Source organism: Salvelinus fontinalis, chromosome 12 (genome assembly GCF_029448725.1).
Source record: "Salvelinus fontinalis isolate EN_2023a chromosome 12, ASM2944872v1, whole genome shotgun sequence".
Taxonomy (NCBI): domain Eukaryota; kingdom Metazoa; phylum Chordata; class Actinopteri; order Salmoniformes; family Salmonidae; genus Salvelinus; species Salvelinus fontinalis.
The window spans coordinates 18,846,965-18,868,852 of record NC_074676.1 but is presented as its reverse complement, the minus strand read 5'-3'; the positions used below and the strand labels follow the sequence as shown (position 1 = coordinate 18,868,852).

Below are 21,888 nucleotides of genomic sequence, written 5' to 3'. Positions count from 1 at the left end.
AATAACCTTAAAACCTCCCAGGAAAACATTCAGCGAACCATAGTAAAACATTCTCAGAAACTTCCTGCAACCTAAAAATGTATGTTCCCAGAACAAGTGAAATTTTCCCATCCGTCCTGAGAATGTTTAAAACTTTCCATTTTACCGGTTAGGAAACTGATGGGTTCAAACCCAGAACCAATGGGAAACCAAAAATGTACGTTCCCACAACTATCAAGGAACTAAATGTGCTAGCTGGGTAGTTACCACAGCCACAAAGTCATAAACCTTGCCTATTTCTACAATTATCTTCTTAAAATTTGATTTTAAACCTAACCCTAATCTTACCCCCATGATGCCTAACCCTAACCTTAAATTAAGACCAAAGAGCACATTTTTGTTTTTATAAATGTTTTTGATATAGACTTTGTGCCTGTGGATGAAATGTCCAACACCATTCCGGAACACTTCCTGATTTCCCAATAAAAGATGGGGCTATCAAGGTTGTGCTTAGTATACTGTTGCTACATTAGTTCCTAATGTGAATGTATCCACGTTACCAACACTTCAACCTGTCTAGTGCCAAGGTTCTGTGGTAGGTGCCTTCCTCATATGGCATCCAAACGATGGTTGTGAAAGGATGTATAAACTCATAATTTAGAAGCAATGACCACCCCCTCTCCATCCTGTGAATCTCCCTGGTATGAGACAGAGTCTTTGATGGACCCCCTCCACAGTCGCTCCCTTGGTTCTGTCGAATCAGACCTTTGGCCAAATCTAATCTATGGGCCGATGGTTGTCATAGGTGGAATCAAACCTACTGTACATGCATGCAACAGCTGCTGCCTCCCCTGCATCCATATATACTATGCAGTAGCCTGCACACTGGAGGGGATATGAGACCATTAATATGGAATTCATGGATTCAATTTTCAATTGGCAAAGATGAGGAAGGAGATTATCTTGGCTGGTGTGGATATAGGAGGATTTAGGGTAATAGCATATTTCATCCTGTGTAAAAAGCAAAGCTATACCACATAGAACATCTTGCACATATCCTGTATACATAAAAGATCATATGGTATGGCACTGTCAAAAACAATAGCTGAACACCACAAAATATTGAGCTGGCTTTTCAGGGTTGTGTGTGAGATGGGGACAATGGGAACAGAATAGCTGGCATTCTGTAACAGGATTATTTTCCTTATATTGTAGCGAGGTGGTTATAACTCCAGCTGAAATGTTCAGAGGTGTTTGTCCTTTTCTCTTTCTTTAGCACACCTTCCATCACCGTGGTAACTAGGAGACAGTGGCTGGGTGTGTGTGGAAATGGGTGGAAGAACAGTGGGCACACTGTAGAAAGCAGCTGTGTGGTGCCAATTGCCTGTGTGCTCCCTGCACTCCCGCTTGTCTCTCCCCCACTCCCCTCCCCTCAACACAGAATGCACACATCTTTCCCTGCTACCAAAGCAACGGCTCCAGCCAACGTCAAGGGAAGAACAAAATGTTCTCTCACCACAGTCATTGTAGTGTGGTTGTATGCAGTGTGAGCGATGGAACCAGCACTGTCACCGGTGAAATAGTGGGAGGGACCCTGGGTTTCGCATTGGTGTTGCCTTTTAGGAGGGGACTCTTAATTGGGTCCTGGTAATTGTAACCAGTATAGTTTTAGTGGATTTCATGTTTCATTTGTGTGTGCTTTTCTCCTTTGAAACACATGGAATACAATAGCCTATCTGAATATAGCTAGTGTCTGAATTTCCTGTGCCTACAGTAGATAGAATCAGCAATTTCCTGAAAGACAATGCCGTATACACTGAGTACATAAAACATCACGAACCTGCTCTTTCCATGACATGGGTGAATCCAGGTGAAAAGTATGATCCCACACTGATGTCACTTGTTAAATCCACATCAAATCAGTGTAGATGAAGGGGAGGAGACAGGTTAAATGATTTTTAAGCCATGAGAAATCGATTGTGTAAGTGTGCCATTCAGAGAGGGTTAATGGGCAAGACAAAATATTTAAGTGCCTTTGAACAGGTTATGGTAGTAGGTGCCAGGCACATGATTTGAGTGCATTTGTCACGCTCAACAGTTTCCCGTGTGTATCAAGAATGGTCCACCACCCAATGGACATCCAGCCAACTTGACAACTGTGGGAAGCATTTGAGTCATCACGGGCCAGCATCCCTGTGGAACGCTTCCGACAACTTGTAGTCCATTCCCCAATGCATTGAGGCTGTTCAGAGGGCAAAATATAATGTACATTACATATGCTATGGAAAAAAAGCCTTTATAAATCAATTTCATTGATAGGTAGCGTGTTTAGGGATAGATAGCATGTAAAGGAATGTTTGATAGTATGGGTGCTGTAACGAAAAGTGTTCTCATTGGACAAGTGCATGTATGTATGACCTGTTTCAAAGTGTTTCTCACAACGGAGCAGGTCCCAGGGCCATCCCCCAGGCAATGTGATCTCTCACAAGGGGGGATAAGATGAATCCGGGAACGCCTCAGATCTCCAAATCAAAATTATATTGAGCATCTCTGATTTAACAAAGGTGAGCTCTGTTAGGGCCACAGAGGGCTCTGTTGGGGTAAAGGGAGTGGGATATTGATGTCATTAGAACATTTCCAGTGTGTCCAAAGTGTCTGTGTGTTTATGGAGGATACAGTACCCCACCAGTACTGACACACACGTAAACAGCTGTTTTAAACATACTTAGAGCGCAAACCCATCTTCCGCCGGAGGCTTAACACCCCTCTCTAGCCAGCAAATTATCCTAATTGGTTTCTATGCAATAGCCATGATGCAAATCTCTGGCTTCAGATTCCAATTAAGCACACAGACCCAAACACATCTGTATTTACACTGGAGAGGATTATATAAGACAGGATGGAGGAGACATTGGTAAATAAAACACAGAACAGCCTTTTGTGAGTTGAACAGAAAATATGCAATTTATTGGTTTGCTTTGTCAATATATATCTGTTTTGGGGGTGGTTATGATAGACTAAATTTGTATTTAAATAAGTTAAAACCTTTCATTTTCACAATCGTGAGAGATATCAGTGGACTTGTTTGCTTTCCTCAACCTATCAGGAGACCCAAAAATCACAGTCAGAATGTTGAGAGGAATTTCTAAGTGCCGCTCACTCTGTCAGGGGTAGAATGAGTTACACAGAAGAAATGCAGTGCTTTTGATGGCCCATAATAAACACAAAATAAATTTACAAAAACATGTTAGAATTATCCAGGTGAAAGAATGAGAACTAATTGTGACATGGGTCGTTGCATTGTGACTTGATATATGGGACTGGAATAGCCACTTTAGATACCAACTTGGTGTGTTAGAATAGCTCCCATGTAGCTCCCACCTCCCACAGGTTAACTGTTATGGTAACATTTGTCCAGGGCTCCACTACAGAACATAGACCTCTCCAGCAATAGTACACTTACACACCTCCATCCCAAAGCCTTATGAGTGATGATCAGGACATAGCATAGGTCAAAAACAGTCAAAACGACTATATACAGGCCAATAGCACACCTAACATTGAAATGTGCATTGACAATGATCATTTAGTTAAGATTAACTGTCTGTCCACTTCTCTTACAAGCATGAAATAGGCTTCATGATGGAAGTGTTTCCCTCGCTCTCCTTCACTCCCTCGTCATCCCCCTCTCAGTTCAGTGTCATGCGCTGTGGCCGCTCCAGGTTGGCACGGAACTTGTCCAGGAAGCGTGATGCCAGCTCGTCGTCCACAAGGCGCCCATCGCTGGACAGGGTGACGGTCATCAGCTGCTGGGTGCTCAGGGCACCGGTCTCCTCGGTCAGATGCAGCACAGCCCTTGATGTTCCCACAGCCAGGATACATGCCTGGGGAGGGTTGATCACCGCACTGAACTCACTGATGCCAAACATTCCCAGGTTAGAAATACTGTCAGAGAGAGCGAGAGAGAGAGATTTAATCTTTCATGCCAATAAAGCTCATTTGATTTGTGAGGAATAAATAGGGGGAGGAGAGATAGGAGAATGAGGGGGAGGTATGAGAGAGTGCGAGAGAGAAAGAAGGGTGGTGAGTGAAGGGAGGGAAATGAGAGAGATAGGAGGAAATGGATAACCCATTATAAGTATGGCTCAGCCAGGGAAAACATGCAGACAATTAACCAAGGGGAGATTACAGTCAGAGATAACGGGGCCTTATTACTACCGATTCCCTGTTACTAATAAATTCAATACAACATATACTCACATCGTAAAGAAGGGTGAGAGGTGAATAAAACTGAATACAACAGAGCAGTGGAATATATAGGTGAATAAAACGGAATACAAGAGGACACCAGAGGGAACATTTCCTCAACAGACAAAGACAATGTGACACTTCTAACAACAGAGGTGAACACAGAGAGAGACCATCCTAGCTCTGTGTCTGGTGAGCAATAACATCCATAGGCAATTTGCTGTGTGACTTAATAACATATAGGCCTTGGGGATGGATGGACGAATGGATAAAGTGAGGGATGGAACGAGGGAGGTAGTAAGCATATAAACTCAGCAAAACGGTGTTTATTTTCAGCAGACGTAATATGTGTAAATATTTGTATGAAAACAACAAGATTCAACAACTGAGACAAACTGAACAAGTTCCACAGACATGTGACTAACAGAAATGGAATAATGTGTCTCGGAACAAAGGGGGGGGGTGGTCAAAATCAAAAGTAACAGTCAGTATCTGCTGTGGCCACCAACTGCACAAAGTACTAAAGCACATCTTTTCCTCATGGACTGCATCAGATTTGCCAGTTCTTGCTGTGAAATGTTACCCCCCTCTTCCACCAAGGCACCTGCAAGCTCCAGGACATTTCTGGGGGGATTGGCCCAAGCCCTCACCCTCCGATCCAACAGGTCCCAGACGTGCTCAATGGGATTGAGATCCGGGCTCTTTGCTGGCCATGGCAGAACACGGACATTCTGGTCTTGCGGGAAATCACGCACAGAACGAGCAGTATGGCTAGTGGCATTGTCATGCTGGAGGGTCAGGTCAGGATGACCCTGCAGGATGTGTACCACATGAGAGAGGAGGATGTCTTCCCTGTAACGCACAGCGTTGAGATTGCCTGCATAACAACAAGCTCAGTCTGATGATGCTGTGACACACCGCCCTAGACCATGACGGACCCTCCACCTCCAAATCGATCCCGTTCCAGAGTACAGGCCTTGGTGTAACGCTCATTCCTTCAACGATAAACGCGACTCCGAACTTCACCCCTGGTGAGACAAAACCGCGACTCGTCAGTGAAGAGCACTTTTTGCCAGTCCAGTCTGGTCCAGCAACGGTGGATTTGTGCTCATAGGCGATTGTTGTTGCCGGCAATGTCTGGTGCGTACCTGCCTTACAACAGGTCTACAAGCCCTCAGTCCAGCATCTCTCAGCCTGAGCACTGATGGAGGGATTGTGCGTTCCTGGTGTAACTCGGGCAGGTGTGATGTTCGGATGTACCGATCCTGTGCAGGTGTTGTTACACGTGGTCTGCCACTGCGAGGACGATCAGCTGTCTGTCCTGTCTCCCCGTAGCGCTGTCTTAGGCATCTCACAGTACGGACATTGCAATTTATTGCCCTGGCCACATCTGCAGTCCTCATGCCTCAGGCACGTTCACGCAGATGAGTAGGGACATTGGGCATCGTTCGTTTTGTTTTTCAGAGTCAGTAGAAAGGCCTCTTTAGTGTTCTAAGTTTTCATAACTGTGACCTTAATTGCCTACTGTCTGTAAGCTGTTGGTGTCTTAACGACCGTTCCACAGGTGCATGTTAATTAATTGTTTATGGTTCATTGAACAAGCATGGGAAACAGTGTTTAACCCCTTCACAGTAAAGATCTGTGAAGTTACTTGGATTTTTACGAATTATCTTTGAAAGACAGGGTCCTGAAAAAGGGACGTTTCTTTATTTGCTGAGTTTATCTTCAAGGAGAGATAGAGAGCTCACATCCGCTATAGGAATTAATTAGCCTCCTCTCCGAGACAAAAAACCCATTTATGTCTAAAAGACCCCATTAATTTGAATGCATTAAAACAGCCCGCCCTCCCTCCACTGGAATGGATGGCCACGTAATTGATGGCTCTTGTCGTCTGGCCACATATTCTCTTCATGCCTGCATGTGATAATGTAGAATATGCATAATATATGGACTAGCTATTATATGGGGCTGGGTTATAACTAATAGCAGGACATTTAGGACTGCTTCCCTATCAGCAGACCACTGAACTATACAGGAATTATTACCTCATGCCTGGTGCCAGGTACAAATCTTCCCCCGTGAAATAGTTCCCAATCGTTCTAAGATTGTGACGTCATGCTGTAAAATTTCTCCCTGCGTGAAAATGTTCCCAGTTCAATAATTGCACGTGCATCTCCTTATGTGGATTACTGATCTCGTGCGGACGTGCGGATGTCTCTCCCTCTACCTCGAAAAACTGTTCCGTGGGCACGCACATTTACTTCACACATCTGCCAATCAATGCTGGCCAGGAATATTGACCAATAACAAGATGCTTGTTGAGGCTTGAGGTCAGCATATAAATACCCAGACTGCGCGTCAAAGTGCTGAGGGTTGATGTGAGGAGAGATTTTTTGCGTTTGCCAATTTTGATTGAAAATGCATATTTGTTAATTTAACTAGCTATACACCTCTGAGAACAAGGTCACTCGACCAGTTTAGAGCTAATTACGCTAGCTAAGTCAAGGGCGAGGGGGTGTGAGAAACATCTGCAGCAGCTCAGCCATCCACACAGACGATTGTGCAATTAATGACTGGGAACATTTTCAAGCTGTGAACATTTTTACAACATGACGTCAAAATCAGAACAATTGGGAACTAATTCATGCTGGGAAGATTTTTACATGACACTTGGCACAAACACGGCAGATGGTAATAATAGTGAAGTCGACGGTGATACAGACACAGCTATTGAGCACCTTGCTACCACACATGGTCTCCCACGCCATAGACCTGTACGTCTGTATACTTAAATGTTGAAGAACATGTGAAGTGCTAAGTAAGAACCTGAGTCAAAGATCAGTTCACCCAAAAATCGATAATTACATAGAGATCTGTTTTTGACGATATATCGTATTGTTTTGACATTATCGCAATATTATAGTTGTGCTAGTTGGCTGTACCTGCACCAACACTTCCTTCATAGCTTGTTCTCCATCTTTTGAAATATGGCGCCAACACTTATATTTCCATGACTGCTCAGAACTCTTTTTTGTCATGGCTCTCTTGTTCCTCTGCAGCAGACGTAGTGCCTTCAGAAAGAATTCACACCCCGTGACTATTTCCACATTTTGTTACGTAACCGCCTGACTTAAAAATGTATTAAATTCAGATGTGTCACTGGCCTAGACACTATACCCTATAATGTCAAAGTGGAATTCTGTTTTTAAAATTAACAAAATATGAAAAGATGTCTTCAGTCAATAAATATTCTACCCCTTTGTATGGCAAGTGTAAATAAGTTCAAGAGAAAAAAAAGTGCTTATAAAGTGCATTCGGAAGGTGTTCAGACCCCTTGACTTATTCTACATTTTGTTAAAGCCTTATTCTAAAATGGATGAAATACACAAATCTTAATATATATTTTTTTATCAATCTACACCCCATAATGACAAAGTGGGAAGAATACCCTGAAATATCACATTTACATAAGTATTCAGACCCTTTACTCAGTACTTTGTTGAAGCACCTTTGGCAGCGATTACAGTCTCAAGTCTTCTTGGGTATGACGCTACAAGCTTGGCACACCTGTATTTGGGGAGTTTCTCCCATTCTTCTCTGCAGATCCTCTCAAGCTCTGTCAGGTTGGATGGAGCGTTGCTGCGCAGCTATTTTCAGGTAACTCCATAGATGTTCAATCGGGTTCAAGTCCGGGCTCTGGCTGGGCCACTCAAGGACATTCAGAGACCTGTCCGGAAGACACTCCTGACTTGCCTTGGCTGTTTGCTTAGGGTTGTCCTGTTGGAAGGTGAAGCTTCGCCCCAGTCTGAGGTCCTGAGCGCTCTGGAGCAGGTTTCCATCAAGTATATCTCTGTACTTTGCTCCGCTCATCTTTCCCTATATCCTGACAAGTGTGCTAAGGAAGTATTTACTAAAAAAAAACTGAAGTAAAAAATAAATAAAACATGTGAACCCAGGTCTGGAGGGTTGTATTAGTGGCCTATGGCAGCTGAGGCCTCACCCAGTCCCTGCCGCTGGATAACATCCCCACAGCATGATGCTGCCACCACCATGCTTCACAGTAGGGATGGTGCCAGGTTTCCTCCAGACATGACGCAAGGCAATCAGGCCAAAGAGTTCAATTGTGGTTTCATTAGGACAGAGAATTTTGTTTCTCATGGTCTGAGTCCTTTAGGTGACTTTTTGCAACTCTAAGCAGGCTGTCATGTGCCTTTTACTGAAGAGTGGCTTCCGTCTGGCCCCTCTACCATAACGGCCTGATTGGTGGAGAGCTGCAGAGATGGTTGTCCTTCTGGAAGGTTCTCCCATCTCCACAGAGGAACTCTGGAGCTCTGTCAGAGTGACCATTGGGTTCTTGGTCATCTCCCTGATGAAGGCCCTTCTCCCCCGTTTGCTCAGTTTGGCCGGGCGGCCAGCTCTAGGAAGAGTCTTGGTGGTAAATTAGATATCTGTATTTCACTTTCAATACATTTGCAAACATGTCTATAAACATGTTTTCATTATGGGGCATTGTGTGTAAATGGTGGAAGAAAAATAATTACTTAATCCATTTTGAATTAAGGCTGCAACAACAAAATGTGGACTAAGCAATGGGTATGAATACTTTATGAAGGCAATGTATTGTGAGCAATATGTTTTGAATGTAAAGTCACTATAAAAATCAGTATCCAATCGCAATACATATAGAATCGCAATACATTTAGTATCGGCACCTAAATATTACGATAATATCGTATCGTGATGTCCCTGGCAATTCCCAGCCCTAATAGCAAGGGCGTGTTGTGTTTACCTGAAGGAGCCTCCCTGGTACTCATGAGGAAGCAGCTTCCCATTTCGAGCCTTCTGGGCCAGAGCCTGGAGAGAAGAGATAAGCATTTAGTCAGTCATCTAATGTAGTCAGATGATCTTCTGGACTTACTCTGAAATTAGATTATCAGGGATAAACTGGTTTACATTCTGGCCTAACTCAAATCAATGATCTACTGTCTAGAGGTGATGCTGGTTCAATCATATCTATCAAATCAGGTTTCTAGTAGTTCCAGTGATATCGTTGAACCATGAAGTCCATACTGTAATGTTGAAATGCTGACAACCTCCAACATGGCATGGTTAACATTCTAAAGGCAAACCTCACTCAGAGTTCATACTGTCAACACCCCAACTGCTTTAGTAAAAGGGCTTCACACCAGAGCTTCTGTTAGCATCACTTAAATAAACCTAGGCATCAACACACACAGAGCTAGAGCAGAGTGCAGTTCAATACCACTCTGTTGAACCCCATCGAAGGCAACACATTGCTTTTTCATTAACACAATGAGAGCTAAATTGGCTGAACGGGAGGAAACACTGCAGGCTATTGCTTTTAATGAAAAATCCCACTAATTTAGAGTTAAAGGCTCTGCAGGGTCAATCTGTCATTTGCAGTGGCCATACAGCATTTACTGCGATACGGCCTCTGTAGAAGTCAAGTCGTTCATACTACTTACGCTCTGCATTGTTAAAAAAATTAGGAGGCGCATGGCATCGCCATATGGAGCTCGATTTGGCCTCCGCAGGAGCCGCAATTGCGTCACACCCTCCATACGGAGCCTCGGGACAGCATTGCAGGATCGAGCATAAATCAGCTATTAGTCTTTAGAAGGATCCTAAGCAGGCCATCTGGGGTGAAATGTGACTGCACTAGACTAATGACAACAATATTCTGTTAAATGAACATTGTGTGTAAACAATCGACTCATCTTGATTTACAGCTCTGAATGCATGTCCTGTAGCCTATCATCTAAGTTTAACCCAGTTGACACCATTGTTGATTACAAGTCCAGGGTAAACTTCAAACACAGTAGTACTTTTGTATACTATACATTTTCCCTTTACTGGCTACAGTGGAGTGAGAGCCCAAGTTGCTGCTTCACCAAATGTATTAAGTGTGTCATCCTCCCTATTGACCTGAATCGACTAGACTGAGTAAGGGAGTTGACATGACTCAGTGAGCAGAGAAGACAGGAGAGCAGTTCTCTCATGTAATGGTGCTTTACAAACAATAACATGAAAACACACATTCCCTTCTTCAATCAAAAGTCCAAATAATCAATATGACGTATCATAATCCTACATACAACACTCATGTACGTCATGCTCATTCAAATTGAAAAATGCTTTATAGATATTGCAGCGAAGCTGCTTTTATCTAAAACACTATGTCAAAAGACCCAGAGACGCAATAGAACACATGGGGAGCCATTTGCAATAAAAGCACTGAAAGGAGAAGCAATCATGTTTTCAGTGGATTCAGGCATGGTAGCCAGTGAGCGCTCTGTGTATTTTCCAGACCACATGTTGTATTCAATTAGCTGCTGATAAGGGGTTTACATTCTGCCCTAACTCAAACCAGGCTTCTGACTCATATTTAATGTGTAGTAAATGTGCATGAGAAAGAGAACAGTCTGCGTGTATATACATGGTTGTGTGTGTGTCTTGTTAGCGATTGTGTGCACTCTGGGGAGAGTCAATATTAGAGAACAGTAATGAGTTGTGGCGGGCCACAAAATGGGGAGCACATGTCCACTGCATCATGAGGGGATTTACATTGTCACTGCTGGTGACACAGCCTAATCACTAGCCTCTTGAGACAGAAGTCTATTTCTTAAGCTGGCACACCGGTGTGTTGTGTGCGTGAGAGCGAGCAAGAATGAATGTGCATGTACAAGTGTGTTTGAGCTCTCCCTCCCTCCCGCTCTCCCCAGCTGCAGGCAGTCACCTGAGGGTAAGGACTGACTAGTGGTTCTGTAGACTCCATTAGTGGCCTATGGCAGCTGAGGCCTCTGTACCCACCCCCACTATAAACCTCTTTATATACCTTCTACTGATCTAGCATGGTGATCTTTTCTCATCATATCCGTATGTATATTTATGTATAATTATGGCACAGTTGATAGCTGGATGCTGAAATGGAGATGGAGGGAACTTGAGTCTTAAATGTCCAATAACTCAGACAAATGCAGTGAAGACATAAGTGTTAAGGAAGTATTTTCTAAAATAAACTGAAGTAACAAATAAATAAAACAGGTGAATCCAGGTCTGGAGGGTTGTACTTCAGGCCTCTACCAAAGCATTATCTGCATTATTCTTTGCAGTTATTAAATCTTGCACAAATTATGTTGGTGTTGCTAGTGGATTGATAGAAGAAACCAAGTCTTAATGAATTGATGATACAGTACATGACCATCATGCAAACTGTGTCAAACAAGTACATTTTCTTCACATTGTGCTATTGTGTGTGTTCTTTCGCGTTGTCATTTATTTTGTACATAATGTTTCTGACCGAAAAGAGCTTCTGGATATCAGAACTGCGATTGCTCACCTTGTACAGGACAAAGATATTTTCTTTGAGTCGGACGCAAAGGTTTTATTTCAGACACTGGACAAGGACCTAATCCCTGTAATTCGCATGAAGAAGAGAGGGAGATATAGGCCGTAGGTTGAGGGTGCCTTGTAAGAATCCGACAGCGAGTGTGTAACCTGCCTCTACCATCCGTCCTATTAGTCAATGTGCAATCATTGGATAATAAACTGGATAAGCTCCAATCAAGACTATCGTGGCTGAACGACGACACAGATAACATACAGCTGGCGGGGTTCATGCTGCATCGACAAGATAGACCAGCTGCCTCCGGTAAGACAAGGGCTGGCGGTCTGTATCTATTTGTCAATAACAGCTGGTGCATAAAAATAGTCATACACACTGAATCAAATACACTCCAATGCATTTAACCTAGGGATTTGAAAATACTTTCAAATACTTCCAATAGAAGCAGTTGATTCGGGCCACATTACTTAAATACTGAAATACACAGAAAATAATTGATGGTATTTAAATGACAAATACACATGTATTTGAACCCAGATCTGCAATACTCCCTGGTCCCTGTCCAAGAAGGTAAACGCCACCAACCCTGCTAATGCGTTAACCTAGAGAGTGATTCAGAATGAGCCTCCACACTACAAGTCATTACCCAGCCTGACCTTTCTAAAGAAAGCTCCTGAGGAATGCAGTCTAAGTCAGTTTCAGAGCAAAGGGCTGCTGGTGATAGTACAGTCCTACACTAATTTTAGTGGAACTTTCATTTGAGTGTTTTGTAACTACTATTAAATAATGGAGACAGCAAATTCCATTTCAGATACTGTAACATTAACGATTGTAATCCCCTCCGGCCGGGATAGTTAGCAGCTCACTGGCATGTATTTCTCCAACAGTACACAAGGCCACCATTCTGAACTGTGAGCTCAACAGTGCCCGGGTATCGAACAACCCTACCTTGGCATTAGCTGAGATCTCCTGCACCCCCTTGTCAGCAGCGTTCGTGATAATGGGGGTGATGAGGCCCTGTGGGGTCGCCACAGCGATGGAGATGCTAATGGAGTCCAGTGCCTGAGGCCCCTCCCCCGACCAGGTCACGTTGACCTCCGGCAGCTCCTGAAGGCAAAGGTCAGGTCAGATTTTGTCAGAGGAGATTAGACACTGAGGACAAGAAGAGGACTGAGGGGGAGAGAGAGTGGAAGGGTGGAAGAGAAGGGGATAAAGGAAGACAGACTCAATGACTCAGAATCACCTACATTTACACATACCCAGAACTTGCCTTAGTGAGAAGGTGTTGCCAGCAATGGACAATACACAAACAAAATGCAGACAGTCCACAGACATCATACAGACTATACAATAACAGAACAGTAAACATAAAACTCTGGAGTATAGGCTGATTACAGCGGGAATATACAGGTACCTGACAAAATAAAGGAAACGCCAACAATAGGGCGTTGGGCCACCACAGCTTCAATGCACCTTGGCATAGACGCTACAAGTGTCTGGAACTCTATTGGAGGGATGCAACACCATTCTAACATGAAAAATTCCATAATTTGGTGCTTTGTTGATGGTGGTAGAAAACACTGTCTCAGGCGCCGCTCTAAGATCTCCCATAAGTGTTTATTGGTGTTGAGATTTGGTGACGGAGATAAGGCATTTGGTTTACATATTTTTCATGCTCATCAACCCATTCAGTGACCACTTGTGCCCTGTGGATGGAGGCAAAGCCATGGTAGCCAAAATTATGGCCTTCCCAGCATTTTTAGACATGACCCTAAGCATGACGGAATGTTAATTGCTTAATTAACACAAGAACCACACCTTTTTGGAAGCACCTATTTTCAATATAGAGTACATTGTAGTGCTCATTTTCTCAAATGTTTCCATTATTTTGGATGTTACCTGTACAATTTACAGCGGGATAAATCAATATAAGCAGATATACACACATATAACCCCATAATGACAAAGCAAAGACAGGCATAGGATAAGATATCTGGGGTGAGATTTCCTGTGTGTGTTCATGATGTTCATGCTCTTGCAGTCTATAGACATATTGATGTAATATTTCTATCCATTTTATTCTGACTATCTTTACAGACTTCCTCAGAAGGTGAATATATGTACTATTCCCAAGTACTCTGAAGGCCCTTTTCTGGAGGTGAAATCACAACCGCACTGTGAAATAACTCTTGCACTTGACTTTTTTTTGCTAGCACTGACTTTACTGAAGAAAAATAATAAGATCGTCTTCTAAATGACTAAAATGTAAATGTAAAAGCCTCCATATATGTAATTGACATCTGATAACAGCCAGGTTGTATGTCACCTTGTCAATGAAGATATTTCCCCCTTACCCAAAGGGTTTCCCACTGCTTGTCTACATACAGTGCTTTCGGAGAGTATTCAGACCACTTGACCTTTTCCACATTTTGATACGTTACAACTTTATTCTAAAATGGATTATATATATATTTAAAAAATCCTCAATCTAAACACATTACCACACAATGACAAAGCGGAAAAAAAATGAAATACCTTACTTACATAACAGTTGAAGTCGGAAGTTTACATACACTAAGGTTGTAGTCATTAAAACTCGTTTTTCAACCACGCCACAAATTTCTTGTTAACAGACTATAGTTTTGGCAAGTCGGTTAGGATTTTCCAACAATTGTTTACAGACGGATTAATTCACTGTATCACAATTCCAGTGGGTCAGAAGTTAAAATAAACTAAGTTGACTGTGCCTTTAAAGAGTTTGGAAAATTCCAGAAAATTATGTCATGGCTTTAGAAGCTTCTGATAGGCTAATTGACATAATTTGAGTCAATTGGAGGTGTACCAGTGGATGTATTTCAAGGCCTACCTTCAAACTCGCTTGACATCATGGGAAAATTAAAAGAAATCAGCCAAGACCGCCACAAGTCTGATTGTAGACCGCCACAAGTCTGGTTCATCCTTGGGAGCAATTTCCAAATGCCTGAAGGTACCATGTTCATCTGTACAAACAATAGTACGCCAGCATAAACGCCATGGGACCACGCAGCCGTCATACCGCTCAGGAAGGAGATGCGCTCTTCCTCCTAGAGATGAACATACTTTGGTGCAAATCAATCCCATAACAACAGCAAAGGACCTTGTGAAGATGCTGGAGGAAACAGGTACAAAAGTATCTATATTCACAGTAAAACGAGTCCTATATCGACATAACCTGAAAGACCGCTCAGCAAGGAAGAAGCCACTGCTCCAAAACCAGCATAAAAAAGCCAGAATACAGTTTGCAATTGCAGATGGGGACAAAGATCATACTTTTTGGAGAAATGTCCTCTGGTCTGATGAAACAAAAATAGAACTGTTGGGCCATAATGACCATCATTATGTTTGGAGGAAAAAGGGGGAGACTTGCAAGCCGAAGAACACCATCCCAACCGTGAAGCATGGGGGTGGCAGCATCATGTTTGGGGGTGCTTTGCTGCAGGAGGGACTGGTGCACTTCACAAAATAGATAGTATCATGAGGGAGGAACATTATGTGGATGTATTGAAGCAACATCTCAAGACATCAGTCAGGAAGTTAAAGCTTGGTCGCAAACGGATCTTCCAAATGGACAATGACCCCAAGCTTACTTCCAAAGTTGTGGCAAAATGCCTTTAGGACAACAAAGTCAAGGTATTGGAGTGGCCATCACAAAGCCCTAACCTCAATCCTATAGAAAATCTGTGGGCAGAACTGAAAAAGCGTGTGCGAGCAAGGAGGCCTACAAACCTGACTCAGTTACACCAGCTCTGTCAGGAGGAATGGGCCAAAATTCACCCAACTTATTGTGGGAAGCTTGTGGAAAGCAAACCGAAATGTTTGACCCAAGTTAAACAATTTAAAGGCAATGCTACCAAATACTAATTGAGTGTACGTAAACTTCTGACCCACTGGGAATGTGATGAAAGAAATGAAAGCTGAAATAAATCATTCTCTCTACTATTACTCTGACATTTCACATTCTTAAAATAAAGTGGTGATCCTAACTGACCTAAGACAGGGAATTTTTACTAGGAATAAATGTCAGGAATTGTGAAAAACTGAGTTTCAATGCATTTGGCTAAGGGGTATGTAAACTTCTGACTTCAACTGTATGTAAATGTGATTTTTTTTTGTGATTTTTTTTATTTGTAATACATTTGCAGAAAATTCTAAAAACCTGTTTTTGATTTGTCATTAAGGCTGTAACGTAACAAAATGTTGAAAAAGATCTGGTCCTGGAGGATCAAGGTCCTGGAGTGGCCTAGCCAGCCTCCAGACTTGAACCCAATGGAAAATCTTTGGAGGGAGCTGAAAGTCCGTATTGCCCAGCGACAGCCCCGAAACCTGAAGGATCTGGAGAAGGTCTGTATGGAGGAGTGGGCCAAAATCCCTGCTGCAGTGTGTGCAAACCTGGTCAAGAATGACAGGAAACGTATGATCTCTGTAATTGCAAACAAAGGTTTCTGTACCAAATATTAAGTTCTGCTTTATCAAATACTTATGTCATGTAATAACATGCAAATGAATTACTTAAAAATCATACAATGTGATTTTCTGGAGTTTTGTTTTAGATTCCGTCTCTCACAATTGAAGTGTACCTATGATAAAAATTACAGACCTCTACATGCTTTGTAAGTAGGAAAACCTGCAAAATCGGCAGTGTATCAAATACTTGTTCTCCCCACTGTAACTGCATTCTCGTGTTTCTTTAATTTATTTATTTTGTATTTCACCTTTTCTGCTTATCTATACTATTACCTTTATTCTGCATTGTTGGGAAAGAGCTCGCAAGTTAACCCAATGAGTCCCACCAGCGAGCTTTAGGACTTCTAACCCCTTTTAAAACATGTGTGTTTGAGCTACAGACTTTTGGGTTGTTCCATTGGATTCATATTTTTCTTCTACCAACCATTAGTCTGTGTGATTAACGGGGACTGAGCTAGAGCAGAGGGGCCCGGGGCAGACTTTTTTTAAACCCAAAAATGTCTGTGGAGTCAGAATGGTTTAAGCTACAAACTATTAAATGCAATCTATGAAAAGCTGAGACAAACAAGCTACACAAGAGTCGTTAGAAGGGGTGTTTCTACATAGATCATTGGAATACCAAGGACATTGTGTCTATAATACCGTAATAAGCTTACAATGCTGCTTTCACAAACTCCAAAACAGTTGTCACTGACTAGTTGGATATTAATTTCGCACTGAGCTAACAATTTCTGTACTTACAGCACTCACATAAATTAGTTTGTGTTTTTCTATTGACATTTGCCAATAAAAAGCATGAATGCAACTGTTCGTCAATTTTGTCTCGTTGTCATGAATAGAACAATTTGAACACTCAATTGTGGGGTGAAAATACACTGAAATATTAACAGCTCTTGGCATGATTTATTATTATTATTATTTAACTCTTATTTTACCAAGTAATTTAACTGAGACTGCATTCTTATTTACAGCAATGACCTGGAGAATAGTTACATGGGAGAAGGTGGGGGGGTGAATGAATCAATTGGAAGTTGGGGATGATTAGGTGGTCATGATGGTATAAGGGACAGATTGGAAATGTAGACAGGACTCCAGGTTTAAGACCTCTACTCTTTGAATAAGTACCATGGGATCTTTAGTGACCACAGATAGTTAGGACAGCTGTTTAACATCCCATCTGAAAGATGTCACCCTATACAGGGCAATGGCCCCAATCAATGCCCTGGGGCATTAAGATCTTTTTTGGGGACCAGAGGAAAGGGGGCCTTCTACTGGCCCTCCAACACAACTTCCAGCAGCATCTGGTCTCCCATCCAGGGACCGACTAGGACCAACCCTGCTTAGTTTAGCTTCAGAGGCAAGTCAGCAGTGGGATGCAGGGTGGTATGCTGCTTGCAAAGACTGACCAGGTGAATCCAGGTGAAAGCTATGATCCCTTACTGATGTTAAATCAACTTCAAATCAGTGTAGATGAAGGGGAGGAGACAGTTTAAAGAAGGATGTTTAAGCTTTATGACAATTGAGACATGGATTGTGTAAGAGTGCCATTCAGAGGGTGAATGGGAAAGACAAAAGATTTAAGTGACTTTGAACAGGGTATGGCAGTAGCTGCCAGGCGCACCGGTTTGTGTCAACTGCAACGCTGTTGGGTTTTCCATTCTCAACAGTTTACTGGGTGTATCAAGAATGGTCCACCACCCAAAGGACATCCAGACAACTTGACACAACTGTGGGAAGCATTGGAGTCAACATGGGCCAGCATCCCTGTGGAACGCTTTCAACACCTTGTAGAGCCCATGCCCCAACAAATTGAGTGTGGAAATTTTTTTCTTAATGTTTTGTACACTCTGTGTATAAGGACTGGACATGCAGATAAATGATATGTTAAGCATTTTACTGTACTGTTCTACACCTGCCATATCCTTTGCATGTGACAATAAAACTTGAAACTATACCCTGTCCTATCACCACGATTGATAAGGTACGATTACAGATTAAGATAAGATGTTTCCACAGAAGTAAGGATGGGCCAGGGTGAAAGGTGAATGGGCCAGTGTTCTAGTAGATTCACTGCTCTGACAAAAGGCACGGCCGCAAGTCCTAACAAAGCGGTGAGCCACGTTCTCATCTTTTATTCACCTCCTTCCCTGTCTCCATGGATACAGTCAGTCACACAAAGGAGCTATATTCATATTCAAAATGCACATTATGAAAATCAAAGCTTTTTCTCTCCCAAATTGTACTAGCTAAAGCACCCAGCTGAATCCTAGAGATTTTGTTTGGCGATTACATGCCCAGTCTTCAGACAGAGTGTCACGTTCCTGACCTATTTATGTTAGTTTTTGTGTGTTAGTTGGTCAGGACGTGAGGTTGGGTGGGCATTCTATGTTATCTGTTTCTATGTTGGTTTCGGTTTGCCTGGTATGGCTCTTGATTAGAGGCAGGTGGTTTGCGTTTGCCTCTAATTAAGAGTCATATTTAGGTAGGGCATTCTCACTGTTTGTTTGTGGGTGATTGTCTCCTTTGTCCGTATGTTATGTTCGTACCACATAGGACTGTAGCGTTTGTTTGTTTCGTTTTCGTTTCGATGTCGTCTGTTACCTGTACGTAAGTTTATGTTTAGTTATGTAAGTTTATGTTCAGGTCTCGTCAACGTCGTTTTGTTATTTTGTAGTTTTGCAAGTGTTTGTTTCGTTTCGTGTTTCCATCTTTATCGTTGTTTAATAAAGATGGCTTATTTCCCTGAAGCTGCGTTTTGGTCTGAGGATCCTTCTCTCCTCACCTCGTCCGAGGATGAGGAGAGCGTCACCCGTTACAGAATCACCCACCAACACGCTAAGACCAAGCGGCAAGGGAAAACGAAACGGAGTAAGGGACAGGAGAGAAAGGAGCAATGGACATGGGACGATGTTCTGGATGGAAAGGGTTGCTACACTTGGGAGGAGATCCTGGCTGGGAGGGATCGCCTCCCATGGGAACAGGTGGAGGCATTGAGGAGAGCAGAGGATACCTGGGAGAGGAACCGGAGCTATGAGGGAACGCGTCTGGCACGGAAGCCGAAAAAGCCCGTAAGTAATTCCCAAAAATGTATTGGGGGGGGGCTAGGAGATAGTGGGCCAAGGGCAGGTAGGAGACCTGCGCCCACTTCCCAGGCTTACCGTGGAGAGCGGGAGTACGGGCAGGCGCCGTGTTACGCAGTAGAGCGCACGGTGTCTCCTGTACGAGTGCATAGCCCAGTGCGGGTTATTCCACCTCCCCGCACTGGTAGGGCTAGATTGGGTATTGAGCCAGGTGTCATGAGGCCGGCTCAACGCGTCTGGTCTCCAGTGCGTCTCCTCGGGCCGGCATACATGGCACCTGCCTTACGCATGGTTTCCCCGGTTCGCCTACATAGGCCGGTGCGGGTTATTCCACCTCCCCGCACTGGTCGGGCAACCGGGAGCATTCAACCAGGTAAGGTTGGGCAAGCTCAATGCTCAAGAGTGCCAGTACGCCTCCACGGTCCGGTATTTCCGGCACCACCTCCCCGCCCCAGCCTAGTACCTACAGTGTATACACTACGCACTAGGCTACCAGTGCGTATCCTGAGCCCTGTTCCTCCTCCACGCACTCTCCCTGTAGTGCGTGTATCTAGCCCGGTGCCTCCAGTTCCGGCCCCACGCACTAAGCTACCAGTGCGTCTCCAGAGCCCTGTACACACTGTATATTCTCCCCCTACTAATCCTGATGTGCTTGTCCTCAGCCCGGTGTCACCAGTGCCGGTACCACGCATCAGGGATAGAGTAGGCTTTGAGAATACAGTGTGCCCTGTCCCTGCTCCCCGCACTAGTAGGAAGGTGCTTGTCATTAGCACGGTGCCTCCAGTTCTGGCACCACGCACCAGGTCTACAGTGCGCCATATCCGGCCAGAGCCATCCGTCTCCCCAGCGCCATCTGAGCCATCCGTCTCCCCAGCGCCATCTGAGCCATCCGTCTCCCCAGCGCCATCTGAGCCATCCGTCTCCCCAGCGCCATCTGAGCCATCCGTCTCCCCAGCGCCATCTGAGCCATCCGTCTCCCCAGCGCCGTCTGAGCCATCCGTCTGCCAGGAGCCTGCAAAGCCGCCCGTCTGCCATGAGCCTGCAAAGCCGCCCGTCTGCCATGAGCCTACAGAGCCGTCAGCCAGACAGGAGCCGCTAGAGCCATCAGCCAGACAGGAGCCGCTAGAGCCGTCAGCCAGACAGGATCTGCCAGAGCCGCCAACCAGACAGGATCTGCCAGAGCCGCCAACCAGACAGGATCTGCCAGAGCCGCCAACCAGACAGGATCTGCCAGAGCCGCCAACCAGACAGGATCTGCCAGAGCCGCCAACCAGACAGGATCTGCCAGAGCCGCCAACCAGACAGGATCTGCCAGAGCCGCCAGCGAGCCATGAGCAGCCAGAGCCGTCAGAGCGCCATGAGCAGCCAGAGCCGTCAGAGCGCCATGAGCAGCCAGAGCCGTCAGAGCGCCATGAGCAGCCAGAGCCGTCAGAGCGCCATGAGCAGCCAGAGCCGTCAGCCTGCCATGAGCGTCGAGAGCCGTCAGCCTGCCATGAGCGTCGAGAGCCGTCAGCCTGCCATGAGCGTCGAGAGCCGTCAGCCTGCCATGAGCGTCGAGAGCCGTCAGCCTGCCATGAGCGTCGAGAGCCGTCAGCCTGCCATGAGCGCCGAGAGCCGTCAGCCTGCCATGAGCGTCGAGAGCCGTCAGCCAGCCATGAGCATCGAGATTCGTCAGTCAGCCATGAGCTGTCCTTCAGCCTGAAAAGGCTGGATACCCAGAACTGCCCATCAGTCCAGAGCTGTCTCTCTGTCCGGAGCTGCCTTTCAGTCCGGAGTTGCCCCTCTATCCTAATCTCCCTCTCTATCTTCATCTATCTCTATATTCTTATCTATCCCTCTTTCTTGATTTATCTCTCTGTCCCGGTGTTGTCCCTATTAGATATGTTGTTAAGGGAATTTTGTGGGGGTCAAAAGAGGGTGGACATTCTTGGAGGGAGGAAGTTAGGATGGATTATGGTGGGGTGGGAACCGCGCCCGGAGCCTGAGCCACCACCGTGGTTAGATGCCCACCCAGACCCTCCCCTAGACTTTGTGCTGGTGCGTCCGGAGTTCGCACCTTGTGGGGGGGGTACTGTCACGTTCCTGACCTATTTATGTTAGTTTTTGTGTGTTAGTTGGTCAGGACGTGAGGTTGGGTGGGCATTCTATGTTATCTGTTTCTATGTTGGTTTCGGTTTGCCTGGTATGGCTCTTGATTAGAGGCAGGTGGTTTGCGTTTGCCTCTAATTAAGAGTCATATTTAGGTAGGGCATTCTCACTGTTTGTTTGTGGGTGATTGTCTCCTTTGTCCGTATGTTATGTTCGTACCACATAGGACTGTAGCGTTTGTTTGTTTCGTTTTCGTTTCGATGTCGTCTGTTACCTGTACGTAAGTTTATGTTTAGTTATGTAAGTTTATGTTCAGGTCTCGTCAACGTCGTTTTGTTATTTTGTAGTTTTGCAAGTGTTTGTTTCGTTTCGTGTTTCCATCTTTATCGTTGTTTAATAAAGATGGCTTATTTCCCTGAAGCTGCGTTTTGGTCTGAGGATCCTTCTCTCCTCACCTCGTCCGAGGATGAGGAGAGCGTCACCCGTTACAGAATCACCCACCAACACGCTAAGACCAAGCGGCAAGGGAAAACGAAACGGAGTAAGGGACAGGAGAGAAAGGAGCAATGGACATGGGACGATGTTCTGGATGGAAAGGGTTGCTACACTTGGGAGGAGATCCTG

At 44.5% G+C, this 21,888-nt stretch overlaps 1 protein-coding gene across 1 annotated transcript in view; it reads right to left on the bottom strand.

Moving 5' to 3' along the window:
* Positions 1-2,915: 2,915 nt before the first annotated feature.
* The window catches only part of pdhx (pyruvate dehydrogenase complex component X), an 81,894-nt gene continuing 62,921 nt past the window's right edge, over positions 2,916-21,888 (bottom strand). The window contains exons 9-11 of the mRNA XM_055939942.1: positions 12,542-12,700; positions 9,017-9,081; positions 2,916-3,924 (exon numbers count right to left, since the gene is read on the bottom strand). Of these exons, the coding sequence (XP_055795917.1) occupies positions 3,669-3,924; positions 9,017-9,081; positions 12,542-12,700 (480 nt within the window). The 3' untranslated portion in view covers positions 2,916-3,668. The remainder of the gene's footprint in view (positions 3,925-9,016; positions 9,082-12,541; positions 12,701-21,888) is intronic.